This window comes from Lepidochelys olivacea (assembly GCF_965140295.1).
Source record: "Lepidochelys olivacea isolate rLepOli2 genome assembly, chromosome: 25".
Lineage (NCBI taxonomy): Eukaryota > Metazoa > Chordata > Testudines > Cheloniidae > Lepidochelys > Lepidochelys olivacea.
This window is the reverse complement of record NC_140435.1, coordinates 18,935,186-18,947,576: the sequence shown is the minus strand read 5'-3', so window position 1 is coordinate 18,947,576 and position 12,391 is coordinate 18,935,186. Positions and strand designations below refer to the sequence as shown.

At 55.1% G+C, this 12,391-nt stretch overlaps 2 protein-coding genes across 2 annotated transcripts in view; both read left to right on the top strand.

Annotated features, from left to right (window-relative positions):
* Positions 1–10,062, top strand: part of LOC311513232 (uncharacterized protein) — a gene marked incomplete at its 3' end in the record, with an annotated part of 28,530 nt that extends 18,468 nt beyond the window's left edge. The window contains exons 3-4 of the mRNA XM_084614913.1: positions 9,019–9,199; positions 9,897–10,062. Of these exons, the coding sequence (XP_084471039.1) occupies positions 9,019–9,199; positions 9,897–10,062 (347 nt within the window). The remainder of the gene's footprint in view (positions 1–9,018; positions 9,200–9,896) is intronic.
* Positions 10,063–10,414: 352 nt separating this feature from the next.
* ARHGEF18 (Rho/Rac guanine nucleotide exchange factor 18) overlaps positions 10,415–12,391 on the top strand; it is a 70,692-nt gene continuing 68,715 nt past the window's right edge. The window contains exon 1 of the mRNA XM_084614519.1: positions 10,415–10,904. Coding sequence (XP_084470645.1) covers positions 10,435–10,904 — 470 coding nt within the window. The 5' untranslated portion in view covers positions 10,415–10,434. The remainder of the gene's footprint in view (positions 10,905–12,391) is intronic.

Sequence of the window (12,391 nt, the reverse complement as noted above, 5' to 3'; positions counted from 1 at the left end):
GGACCTGGGGGCAGATTCACCCAGGTCACAGGCCTGTCCTCTCCTACCTGCTGTGCATTTACACAGGTCCCAAACTGTCCTGTCGTGCTGCATGTTCCTTCCCTTCTATCTGTGCAGGAGCTACGCTATGGTACCGGGTGCCAGCCATGAAGCCAGGCTGTGGCTGAGCCTTAAATCAAACCAGGCTCCCAGGCTGCTGGTGGGGCCCTTTCCAGTCCTAGGGAACTCAGAGACCATTTCCCCACAAACTCGCTCTGGGGATTCCACGGCCAGGCGCTCGCTCGCTGCAGCAGTACCCTTTTATGGTTCCCAGCCAGAGGCGCATTAAGCAACCACAGTCCTAATCTGCTTAATGTTTCCTTAAGCAAACAGTGAATGCTCTTGAGAGCGTCACTCTGTCATCTCATCTCCAGCCTCCGGCTGAGCAAAGGTGCGAGCTGCTGCTGAGTGCCGGAGGTGTCTATCCGATTCCCCACCCCTCCAGCTGTTGCCGCTTTGGGCCTGCCTGCCCCGAGGAGCCTGCATCTTTTACAAAGGAGCAAAACACACAGAGCCCAAGGCCTGGTCTATGCTTCAAAATTAGATGGCCCGAGCTACGGCTCTCAGGGAGGGGACACGTTTTGTGACCTAAGCCCCCCTGACAACACAGCCAGGTTGATGGAAAGATTCTTCTGCCTCAGAGAGGAAAACCCTCTGTCGCATCGATACGACAGGAGCACAGCTTCAGCCTGGTAGCGGTACCATGAGAGGGCCCGCAGTATAGACATGGCACAGGGCTGGCGACTGCGCTGAGCCCAGAGGCTGCAGGTTCCTACTCAGAGTGCTGTTGAGTGCGGGGAGCCTAATGCGGCGCCTCCTGCCCCGTGCAGGGCCATGGACTTGTCCAACTCTCCCAGAGTGGCACTGTGGATGCCCCTTGCCACGCAGGCCACTCCTGTGCTTGGCAGGCACCTGTCTTAGTCCTGCCCCGCACTGTTGCTCCAGGGTCACTCAGTCCCACCTGGGCCTGTCCTGCTCTCACTTGTGCTGTTGGAGTCAGGAAGGTGTAGGAGGGGAATCCTGCCTCTGGGTTCCTGCCAGGCTACTTGGGGGCTTCCTTGGGGCCAGGAAACCCCTCCCGCTCAGCAAAGGACGACGGATCTCCTCAGCAGTTGCTGAGTGGCTGCTCTGCGCAAGTGTGGATTGGTCTCGCCCAGCTGGTTCTTGTGTGCACACCAGTCTGCCCAGCCAAAATGTGGGAATGCAATTTCAGAGGCTGGTTTGCGAATGTGGTGCGCCTGACCGCGTGCCAATCTGTTACGCATAGCGACCAATTGGGTGTGGCTGATAGCGGTGCTGGCTTAGTAGGAAACTGTCCTGGGAGGGACTCTCGGGGCTGCTTGTGTTACATGGATTAGATTGGGGTTCTCACCCTTTTTCTTGCTGAGCCCCCCGCACCCCCCCAACATGCTATAAAGACTCCATGGCCCACCTATGCTACAACTACTGGTTTTCAGCCCCGCCATGGTGAGGCTCTGGCTTGGGATTTCTGCCCTGGGCCCCAGCCAGTCTAACGCTGGCCCTGCTTGGCAGACCCCCTGAAACCTGCTCACGGACCCCCAGGGGGCTGTGGCGCCCAGGTTGTGAACCGCTGGATTAGATGAACATGGTTGATGTGACATGACACCCGTGGTCCACAGTCTGCACTGGCTCAGGGCATTTGCTTCTCCTGGCAGTTGGATGAAGCCAGTCTGACCTTCAGGGCATCAGACAAGGCTCCTCTTGTTTCCTTAGTCTTTGGCTCCTGGGAGGGTTTGCTGGGGAGTGTGCGGATGGCTTTGCTACTTGGCTACCCCTTCACCTCGTCCCTCTCCATGGTACTAGCTAGAAAGGAGTCACTGCAAAGGTAGCGTGGGGTTTAATTTGTCATGTCTGGCTGTGCACACATTGCCTAAAATGGTCTCCCAGCCCTATAGCTCTGCGCTCTATATGCTGCTGAGTAATGATGCCTTGCTGTGCGGGGCTGTGTTATGAAGTTTATGGGGGTTGGTCTGCAGGACTGATTTATTGAGTGTTGAACAGGGTGTCTGCAATGCCCAGAGAGGATCTATGTTGTGCTGTGGGGTGGAGAAGTTACGTTGGCTGCAGTCTGTGTCTCTGTCCAGATCCCCAGCCCCGGGATGGCACGAGAAGAACAAGCTGAATGTTTTCCAGGATTCCAAGGGTGCTGGTTCCATTCCAGGGTTCCACTTCAGCACTGAAGATTGAAGGCCGCCTTGTACAGGAGCGATGGGCCTCTTTCTGGAGTGGCTCCGGCAGGCAGGACGTGACTCCTGCTGTTAGAGGAAAACACTTCATTGGTTTAACTTCGACCCATGTGACTCGGAGGTATCACCCACATCGGTGTGGAAGCAAAACACGTGTCAGTCTGCAGTGACTGCCTGGTCCCTGCAGCTGGCTACCTGTGGGGCCCTGCCCATTCACTTTCAGAGAAGGTCCCCTGTTTCAAAGGAGGCACAAACAAGAGGCTTCGTTTTTCTTCCCTTGTTCTAGGCAGCTCTCATTATGAAAACAGAACTTGCTTCCATCCCCTTGGGCACTGGCAGCTTAGCAGTCCCTCCTGCAAGTGGCGTATCTGGCACAGAGGCCAGTCACTGTGAAAAAGACTTGGGGCGGATAATCACCCAAAGATGAGCTCCCAATGCGATGCTGTGGCCAAAAGGGCGAATGCAATCCAGGTCCATGTGAGGGTCTACTTCCGTGTCTAACCCTGTCTGTCAGGAGTCTCTCAATGGCTTTTGTCACATGGGGCATCCAACTACCTGCCTATTTAATCGCAGCCCAATGTCTGTGCTGTAGCCAGCCAGCTTGATTTAGATTTGTGACATGACGAAGTGTGAGATGTCACCTCCGCTCCTCCTGCTACCTACTAAATAGTCCAGCACAGCCCTGTGACAGAGCAAACAAAAGGTTTTAGAAATCCTGGAACATTTTAATGGGGGTGTTTATGCTGATAGCCCATAAGTAATAGATTCAGTTCAAAAGTCTGTTATGTGGGATTTCAGTGTAATCTTTTAGGATTTTTTCTCTCATATGAATCAATCAATACATATGGGAAAAAAATAAAATTAAAAATGCATATTGCCAGACACTTGCTGATTGGTAGCAATTATAATTTGAAGTCTCTGGAAGGAACACTGAATTCTTAAGATTCAGGAAGGAAAGGTTAACAGCCATCAAATAGCTACATCATTGCATGCCAAGTTCCATGTAATGCATTGGCATGCAGAGGGAGGTTGTATGCTTACTCTAGGACAGTTCTGTAGGGCTTACCCATCTTGAGGCTGGTTGTATACTCATCACCCAGTTCAATGCTGGACAGTCCTGCGTGTGTAGAAGAGCATCAAGCCAGCCTAGTCTAAAAAATGAACCATGTGCATGAAATGCGTAGTGTTGTCATTGCAGACAGTGAATTTAAACAAGTTTACAATAGTTAGTTCAGGTTTCCTGGTGTCAGATACGGGGTCAGAAATAGAGATCTACAGAATACTTTGTTTGATTTAGATTTTGAAGTGTGTTGTGGTATTCCTTGCAGAGTTGGTTTGCCCAGTTGGGTCAGCTGGAGCGTTCGGCCTCTTGCAGAGAACAAAGCAAGAGACTGTACCTTAAATTATCTACCACAATGCTTGGTCTGGTGGCCTGGCTTGTGTCCAGTGTATTCCTTAGAGATGGCATCTGAATTCTTCATGAGTCATGCCATGGTTTAGAGATCATGGTTAACATTTTCTGTGTGGCTCGCTACATAGGAATGTGCTGTAGTCAGCTGGATGATGCATTGTACCACGAACCATGTCAAGCCTTTGTTTTATTTCTCAATGAGCTATCAGGTTGTGTGCATACACACGCTTTTCTCTCACACACAAACACTCTACAGTGCAGAGGACACGGACGTAGGAGCGTTCTGATACCAGAGTATGAAATCCTTCCATGCTGCTCAGGGCTGTCATTAGAACCCCAGCGTATGGCTCTAGTCTCACACCTACAAAGTCTCCTGGGCTGTAGCCTTTAAGAATAAAGGATGAAAGTAAAATTGTTGGACGTGTTTAAATCTTAAATTCCCACGGAGGGCAGCTGTCTGTGGACCCTCGAGCAAACTCATAGGACTATAAGCCCCTGAGAAGTGCCTCAAAGCTTGTGACAACTATCTGCAATCCAGCTCTGGAACAGGGCATTGTCCATGACTACTCTTTATGTGCTTTAGCTGAGAATGCTAATTTCCTCTTTTCAAGGACAGTGAATCTTTCACTGTTGGGACTTATTGTGAAACAGCTTTTCATTCCTGCAGTATTCATGTGTGGGGCTGCGGACACTGATAATAGGCTTTCATGCCAGGAGCCAGGAGAAATCCTTCCCCAGCCAAGGATGCAGATGCAAGTGACCAGGCTGGTAGAAAACAGCTTGCACCCTGTTGTTCTGAGTGCCTTTGGCACTGCTCTGTGGAACCCATCGGGGTGGGGGTGAAATCTGTGGGTGCTGAACAAGCCCATCTTTCTCTGGGACAGTCCAGGACTATCCAGGTGAAAGCAGGTTACATACATGGTGAAGCTGTGTATTTATGGAGAACAGAACCTCATTTGGTCGGAATGCTGAAGAACCCTGGCCAGCGAGGAGAGGAGATGGGGGAGCGCCCAAGGGCATTCCTTGGTGGAAGCCATGTTCTCCTTGATGTACAGAGTTGTCTCTGGGTGTAGCTGATCTGGGCTCTGAGCCCCTTTTCTTCAGTGTCACTTTGGAGTCTCTGGGAATCTGTTCTGTGGAGAAGGCCACTGGAATGCCTGTATGGGATTCCTCCCGGCTGACAGGTGCAGGGGCCTGTGGGCTCACGGAGGGCTGGGAGAACAGTGCAGGTCACATGCCATGGAAATTGCCTGCTGTAGCGTGTGATGTTACCCGCACAAAATTCTCTGTCACGTGCACGCTCTAGGGCATCCCACCTCTACCTAGTGCTCAAGGCGTAACCTGGTTAATTTGGGCACCCCAACCCTTTCCCAGTTCTTAGGGCTCCAGGAGAAAGGCACTAATTTACCCCTCCGTGGGCTCTAGGCTCTACTGCTTCCGGACTCAGAGCACACACCCATTCCGTGTGGACTCAGAGCACCCATCCATTCCCTGTGGACTCAGGGCTTAATCTTTTGCAGGTTTACGGGGTCTTTTATCAGTGAAAGAGCCTTATACAGTAATCTCCTACTTAACCTCTATTTATTAACAATCACCAAAACAGAATGCACACACTAAACATACAATGTTCACCACTCCCACTCCCAATAAGACAGATGAACTTTTCTTGATGGCCAGTCAGGATCAGGTCATCTGGGGACTCCAGCTTCTGCACTGTGTCATTGGCAGAGTGTTGAGGTCTGGCAGCTTTGTTCTTGGGGCTTTGTCCTGGAGTTGGTTCCCAAAGAACTTCCTTTCGGACCCCAATTTATATAGTAAAACTTGAGTCCGGCTTAGATGTACCTTAACCAATCATTTTACTAAATTTTTACTAACCAATCCTAACATACTATAACAAAATTCTCTAACCTAATCATCCACCACCTTAATTAATTTACACCTAGCAAAATTAATTATGTAACAGACAGAAACAATCACGGGTGGCCGGTGACCCGGCTGCCCGAGGAGGCTAACCCCCGGTCCTTCCCCTTGTGCCCAAGGCTCTGCCCCTACCAACTTCTCTCTCCCCTGCAGGAGCCCAAAGCACCCCCACCGCAGCCCCCCCCCGCCCCAGTGACGGACGGACGGACAGACAGGTGGGGGGGCGGGGCCCCAGCCCCAGTACGCCACAGCCCCAGTGCTCAGGTGGCCGGGCAGCATGGTCACCGTGCCCCCAGCCCCAGGACTCCAGGAGCTCCCCAGTCCCGATGCTTGGGTGGCCAGTGCCAGGCAGGCAGCACGGCCCAGCAGCAGCTGCCTGGTGGCCCCAGTTGCTGCAGGAGGCATGCTGGCCTGGGGGTGGGGCCACAGCAGGCTGTTTGGGGAGACAAAGCCTCCCCTTGCCTATGCTATCCGCCACCCATGGAAACAATCAAAGAACCAGACAGAGATCACACAGACAAACAATAGAGAAGTGGGGACCATAAAGATAAAACAATAAAGAAATGAGGATTTTACAAGCACAACTATTGATAAGTGATTTCTTGCCAGACAGACGCTATCAAACTAAGTTTTCTTTAACCATCTTAAGATCTGTTTCGTTCTCTGGTGATGGTGGGTGATCTTAGGTCAGGAGCCTCCTTCTTAACAGCCTGCTATGACCTTGTTTTAATGTACCGTAATTTAGATGGAATGTGAGGATGTGACTTTCTGCTGCTTAGCTACTGGCTGCTGCTGTCTTACTGTGGCTGCAGACAGAGGCCTGAGGCCTCACAATATGGCGACAGTAAGTCGCCTGCTGTAGCAATCCTGGGAAGAGCGGGCTGGCGGAGCGCGAGCTGGCTGCCTGCCCTAGCCTCTGCTCAGGCACGTGCTGCTGTGCCCGGTGAGCTGGTGCCGCTGCCACCAGGGGGACGCTGGGGATGGGGAAGCCTGCCGGACCCTGGAAAGAGAACAAGTGGGGCAGAAGATCAGTGAACCCAGACCCGAGCCAGCAAGGAGGGGACGTGAAGGCGGCTGGTTCCCATGATGGTTGTAGGCGCTGCCCTGCCAAGGTGCAGTGGAGGGGGAGTTAAGGAGTGTGGCATTTCAGCTGCTCGCAGGACAAGACCTGCCTGGGGGCCCTGCTTGGCTCATGATTTAGATTTTCAATCCCTGAAGGTCTGTGTAGCTCTGGTCAGAGGAGTAGCCCTGCTTCCTCCCCGAGAGCTGAAATTTGGGGCTCCCCTCCTGAGAGCCATGGAGGTCCCACAAGAAAGCTTCCCATAGCCCTAGGGCTGCCCTGCATCTCTCAGCCCGCCCCCCCGCTCTCAGCTTTCATTCAGGAGCCGCATTCACTTACGTATCACTGGGTTGGGGCCAGTGGAGACGTTCTGTGCTTGTGAGGCACGTTGTGGAGAGTTACAGCCCATCACAAGCACTCCCCTGTTCCCTGGGGATCACGAGCGAAGGAGACATTTCCATGCAGCAGAACTGCAGCCAATCCCGCTGCGCTGCCCTATGGAGGGGCCCTGCCTAAGGAGGTCTGGGGGGACAGGAGACATTCTGCATAATATTTATCACCCGTTGGCGGCGAAGGGGAATTTCAGTTTGCGAGTGGAAGGGCTCGAGCTCCCCGTTTGGGCCACGAGGGAGCAGGGAACAGGCACATTCTGGGGCAGAAATACTGCATTTACAGCCCCAGCAATGACAGGTTTCAGAGTAACAGCCGTGTTAGTCTGTATTCGCAAAAAGAAAAGGAGGACTTGTGGCACCTTAGAGACTAACCAATTTATTTGAGCCTAAGCTTTCGTGAGCTACAGCTCACTTCATCGGATGCATACTGTGGAAACTGCAGCAGACATTATATACACACAGAGACCATGAAACAATACCTCCTCCCACCCCACTCTCCTGCTGGTAATAGCTTATCTAAAGTGATCACTCTCCTTACAATGTGTATGATAATTAAGTTTGACATTTGGCTTTCTCAGTGCAGGCCTCCCCACAGCCCATCGCTGTCTCTGCTGTCAGGGTGTCACGCTTGCTGTCTGTCCTAGGGCAGGTGATGGGGACATAGCATTGGAGAGAAGGGGCCAAGTTCATCACAAGTGCCTTGTGCCAGGGAGGAACGTAGTGCCCAGCTAGATGGCTGGTGGCTCCCCTGGCTCAGTCAGGGCCTGATCACGCTCAGAGGCGTCTGGTTACAGATTCCTTGTCTCGTGCCATTTGATTTTATACTGAATTTAGCAGATATACGTTCTGTCTTCTCCAGGCAGGCCCCGTGTGCCCTGGGCTCTCCCTGCTGCACCCTCCCTGGGGCAGGGACGCCAGGCCTTGGGGGATGTGCAGGCCCCGTGTGCCCCACAGAGATGCCCTGCTCCTGCTGCACCAGGATGCAGGCACCTGGGCTGTTTGTTGTAGGGGCCGTGGAGACTCTGCTCATCCCCTCCCTCTGTCACGGCCAGATCTCCTGGCCACCAAGGCCCCAAGTTGATCACCATCTGGCTCAATTAATGGCCCATGTGCTCAGGTTATTGTTTAAAATTCATTCCTCCGTGGAGGTGCTCTCTTTGGCTGCTGCTTGGGTGTGACTTGGTGCTGGGCCAGTGCACAGGGCAGGCCCAACTCCTCTCTGACGTCCTTGGTGAGGAAACAGTGAATCCCGCATGGCATAATGTGGCTGGCGGACAGGGAGGTCATACGCTGGGGCGGGAGCTGGCCTGGGTCTGGGTCCAGGCTGGGGCAGTGCTTCTCGGGGGTAAACCCTCTTTGAAAGGACACGTCCAAATGAGCAGCCTGGGGGGAAGGGCTGGGCCTGGCCTGAGACGGGTCAGCATTCAGCTTGCAGTGCCTGGGCCTTCTTTAGCCAGTGGCTGACTCATCTCGCTGGGGCTTCCTCCTTAGCTCCCCTGGTCTCTGTGCAAAGGGCTAAGGAGGGCGCCCAGCTGACCCTGGCTTGGGCAAGTTCTGGCACTTACTGTGCTGTCTCCTTTCTAGGGCTTTGCTGTCTGTATCTAGTGCCCTACAGCCCTCCATGGGGAACGCAGGACCAGTGTCTGCCTTCTGCCACCAGCAGCTTAACCTCTGCCCAGCTGCGCTGGCATCTCGTTAGCAGCCCGAGGGCCTCAGTGGGGCAGACTGCAGCATCTCCAGTGCACCTGCAGCGAGGTGGCCATGGCATGCCATTCTCTAGCTGGCTCCGGGCTGATGGCTGCTGAGGTCACAATGGCCCCTGGCACGGCCACCACGTAGGAGCCCAGGGGGCTGCGCGCCATGTGTCGGACACTGGGGCTGCCCTGTTCTGCACTCGCTCTGCGTGGGTGCATCTGACCCACCGCTGCCCTTGTGGCTGTTCCCGTTTCCCTCTTGTTGAGCGACCGTGACCGTCTCTCTCTCTTGCAGGGTCAGACTGCAAGCCATGCTCGCGGGAGTTCGCTGCCAGCGGCATCCCCACGTCAGACTGCAGCAGCCCAGACACCTTCTCCCCATCCCTGGTTGCTGAGGATGAAGTCTTCTTCACCAGCATGGCAGAGGAAAAGGCAAGTGTGGCCTACAGTTCTGCTGCCAAAGCACTGTCCTGTGGGTGAGAGTGCTGAGTGGGCAGTCTCCAGCTATGCAGGGGCTAGGTAGGCAGCCCTGTGGGGAGGGCTCTGGACTGGGAGTCCCCCTCCCTTTTAGCACAGTGTCCAGTGTCCTGTCTGTCCTCTGCTCCCATCCACAGTCCCCGCTGGAAGCATCAGGTCCCTGGGACTGCCTCTGCCCTGGTGGCAGTCTCGCTGTTCTCCACAGGGTACTGTGGATGGATGGTTGTTTCTCTGGCGAAAGTGAGATTTTGCTGCACCAAGGCTGCTCTGCTCAGCCAATGGCTTCACTTGCAGAGACCTGATGCTCAAGCCCTTGGCTTTGGGTCTGGATCCAAGTGAAAGGGGTCAGAGGTTAGACAGCCCAGCCCCCAGCCAGCATTTGTATCCCCCACCCTCTGGCCTTGCAGCAGCGAAAGCTTTTGATTCGGTCTCCTGCAGAGAAGGGAAGAATGTCCTGGAGGATTTGCACTGATGTGAGACTGGAGAGCAGGGCTACTGGGGAGCCTGGAGGGCTTGGGAGATGTACTTCCCCTGTGCAGGGGGAAATAACGCACTCCCCTTCCCTTGGCATTAGTGGGAGTCAGGCACAGGAATGCCACATGCCACAGGGCAGAAGCATTAGGCACTCCCATGCTAAGATGGCAGCACAATTCACCCACCAGAGAAGCCCTTTGTGCCCTGCTCTTCGCCCTCCAGAGTTGAGACCAGCGACTGCCCTGCTCTGGGCCTGCAGTGCCTGTCCCGAGGCAAAGTGCAGAAAGGTACCAGAGCCCTGCTCTTGGTGCGGGCAGCAACACAAAAATCTCACGTCTCAGTCCTCAAAGCCAGCCAGGTGATAAGCCATAATTGTCAGAAAGCCTAACTCCAGCCCTTTGTGCCTCTTCCCCGTGTCCTGCCAGTCCCTGTGTGTCACAGGGCGATAGTGATATCTCCCCCACAGGAGAAGGTGAGGTGGACTGGGTGTGTTTCCAAGGTATCAGGGACAACATGTTAAGTGTTAATATTCCAAAACCCAGGAGGGAGGGATTAGTTGCCTTTGGATGGGCCCAGCTGTCTCCTGGCTTGTCACAAGAGGTGAAAGGGAAGCTAGTGTGAGTGGGAGCATGCCCCTTTCTGAGGCCCGGGCTGCATGGTCTGCCCCAGCCATGCTCTGCTGTGCCTGGTCTCTTCCCAAGGTATTAAACTGTTGCTCCCTTGGCAGGAAGATGCGTCGTCTCCGGAGCTGGATGCCCTGATGGGCAGCGTGCACAGCAGTACTGAGGATCTCCTCTCCATAGACTTAGCTCTCCATGACACAGAGTATTACAGAGACCTGGGGCTGCTGAACCTGCCAGAGGCCTGTGTGATTCCAGCAATGGCAATGCTGCCCGAACGGACAGGCCAGGGGGCGCCAGGCTGTCCTGTACCGGAAGAGAAGCCTGGAGGCTTGGAGCGAACACTTGTGGGCATTGGCTGCCCCGATCCCATCTCCGGCTCAGTGCAGTACAGGGAGGCCAGCTGCCATTTCCTGAACAGTGACTCTGCTTGCTCCTGTGCGGCAGGGCTCCCGGATAGCCCCCCTGCAGGGGGGTGCCAGGCAGAGCAGGGTAAAGGACCGGAGCGGCATGAGGATGGGGAGTCCTTCCCCACGCTAATGAGATCCATGTCCACCTCATGGAGGCACAGCTGGGAAACCTCCTTGTCACCTACAGACAGCGGGCGCAGGTACGGCCAGGCTTGTGTGGGGCCTGTGGGGGGAAGGAGGGGGAGAGGATGTGGTGAAACAGCAGCTTTCCAGCCACCTGAAATCAGGGTTTGAGCCCCGTGGGTGAGAAGGGGCTGCTGCTTCCTCTGCCTGGGATGCACCTGCGCTTGCTGTGTGACCAAAAAACTCCCCTAGGTTGGGGGTGGGGCTGGTGTCCCTCTCCTGGGCTTCCCTAGACGGGGAAGGGGGCAGGTCTGGGTCTTCCCCTTGGTTAATCATGTTGTGGCTACATACGGCCCAAGAACCACCCAAGGGTCTGAAGCTGACCCCTGACTATCAGGGGCCCACATTCCTTGCAGGTTTTTCAGTGTAGCTGCTGTAAGCCCAGTGTCTCAAGGAGCCGGCAGCCCCAAGATGCTGCTTCCTTCCCCAGCCGGAATGCCCCAGAACTGAGCGCTGGCTTATGGCTGTTCGCTCCAGGCACCCGACTGGGCCCTGGGACCAAGCTCCCCTCTAGTCCGAGGTGGCAGCACCAGGCTGGGAGGAGCTGCTGGCTTGACAGTGACTGTGCCATCTCTGTTCTCCCCCAGGACACCCCAGCCCCAGTAACCATTCAGGGAAAGAACTCCAGTACCCCGGGTTGCCCTGAGCCACCCATACAATGGGTCTGCTCTCTGCTGACATCTCTGCTCCTCCCCCTGCAAGGGGCTGGCTGGCAGCCCACCCAGAGCAGCAAAGGCCTGTGCAGTGCTTTGGCTGGAATGCTCAGGCAGCCCAGATCTCTCTGCAGCTGGGTGGTCCCCCTCCCTAGTCAGCCTCTGCCAAGGGAGGCCTGGAAGCCTCCCACTCCCTGTGCTCTGTGGGATGTAAACTCTTGCAGGAGGCCTGGGTGTGGGGGGCCGGAAGAGGGTTTTGCACCATTAGCTGCTTGGCAAGGGGCAGCAGCAGCAAGAAGGCCCTTCCCAGCAGGCCCAGGAGCTGGAAAGAGGATCTCCCCTCCTGGGGTGAGCGGGGTCCCTGCCTGCATCCCTTTGCCCCAGGGAGGAGCTCCGGAGAATGGCACCAGCCCATCCTTGTCCCCTCAGCTCCGGCTGTGCCAGCAGGAGAAGGTGTTGGGTGGGCAGCTCTGCCAAACCAGCTGCTCTCCCCTGGAGGGAGCTTGCCCATGTGATCCCAGCTCTGACCCTGCCCTCTCTGGCAAGCCACATCCTCTTCTGGGTTCCTGTGGCTGGAGAGAGGGTGTTCTGTGGGTAAGGCTGAGCCAGGGCTGGAGCTGCCTCCTCCGCATGTGCTCTGTCACACGCAGGCCTCTGGGTGGGATTTCTGTGCACTGGTGTGTCCTTGGGATGAACGTATTGATCTGGCTGCCGGCAGGGAGGGAGCTGTGAGCCAGCAACGACTATTTTTATCTCCTCCTCCTTATAAGGTGCCCTGGAATTATCTTGTGCTGAGATCTTGGCAGTTCTTTATCAGGCGCAGGCTTCGGTCCTAAGACCTATTGTTGTTC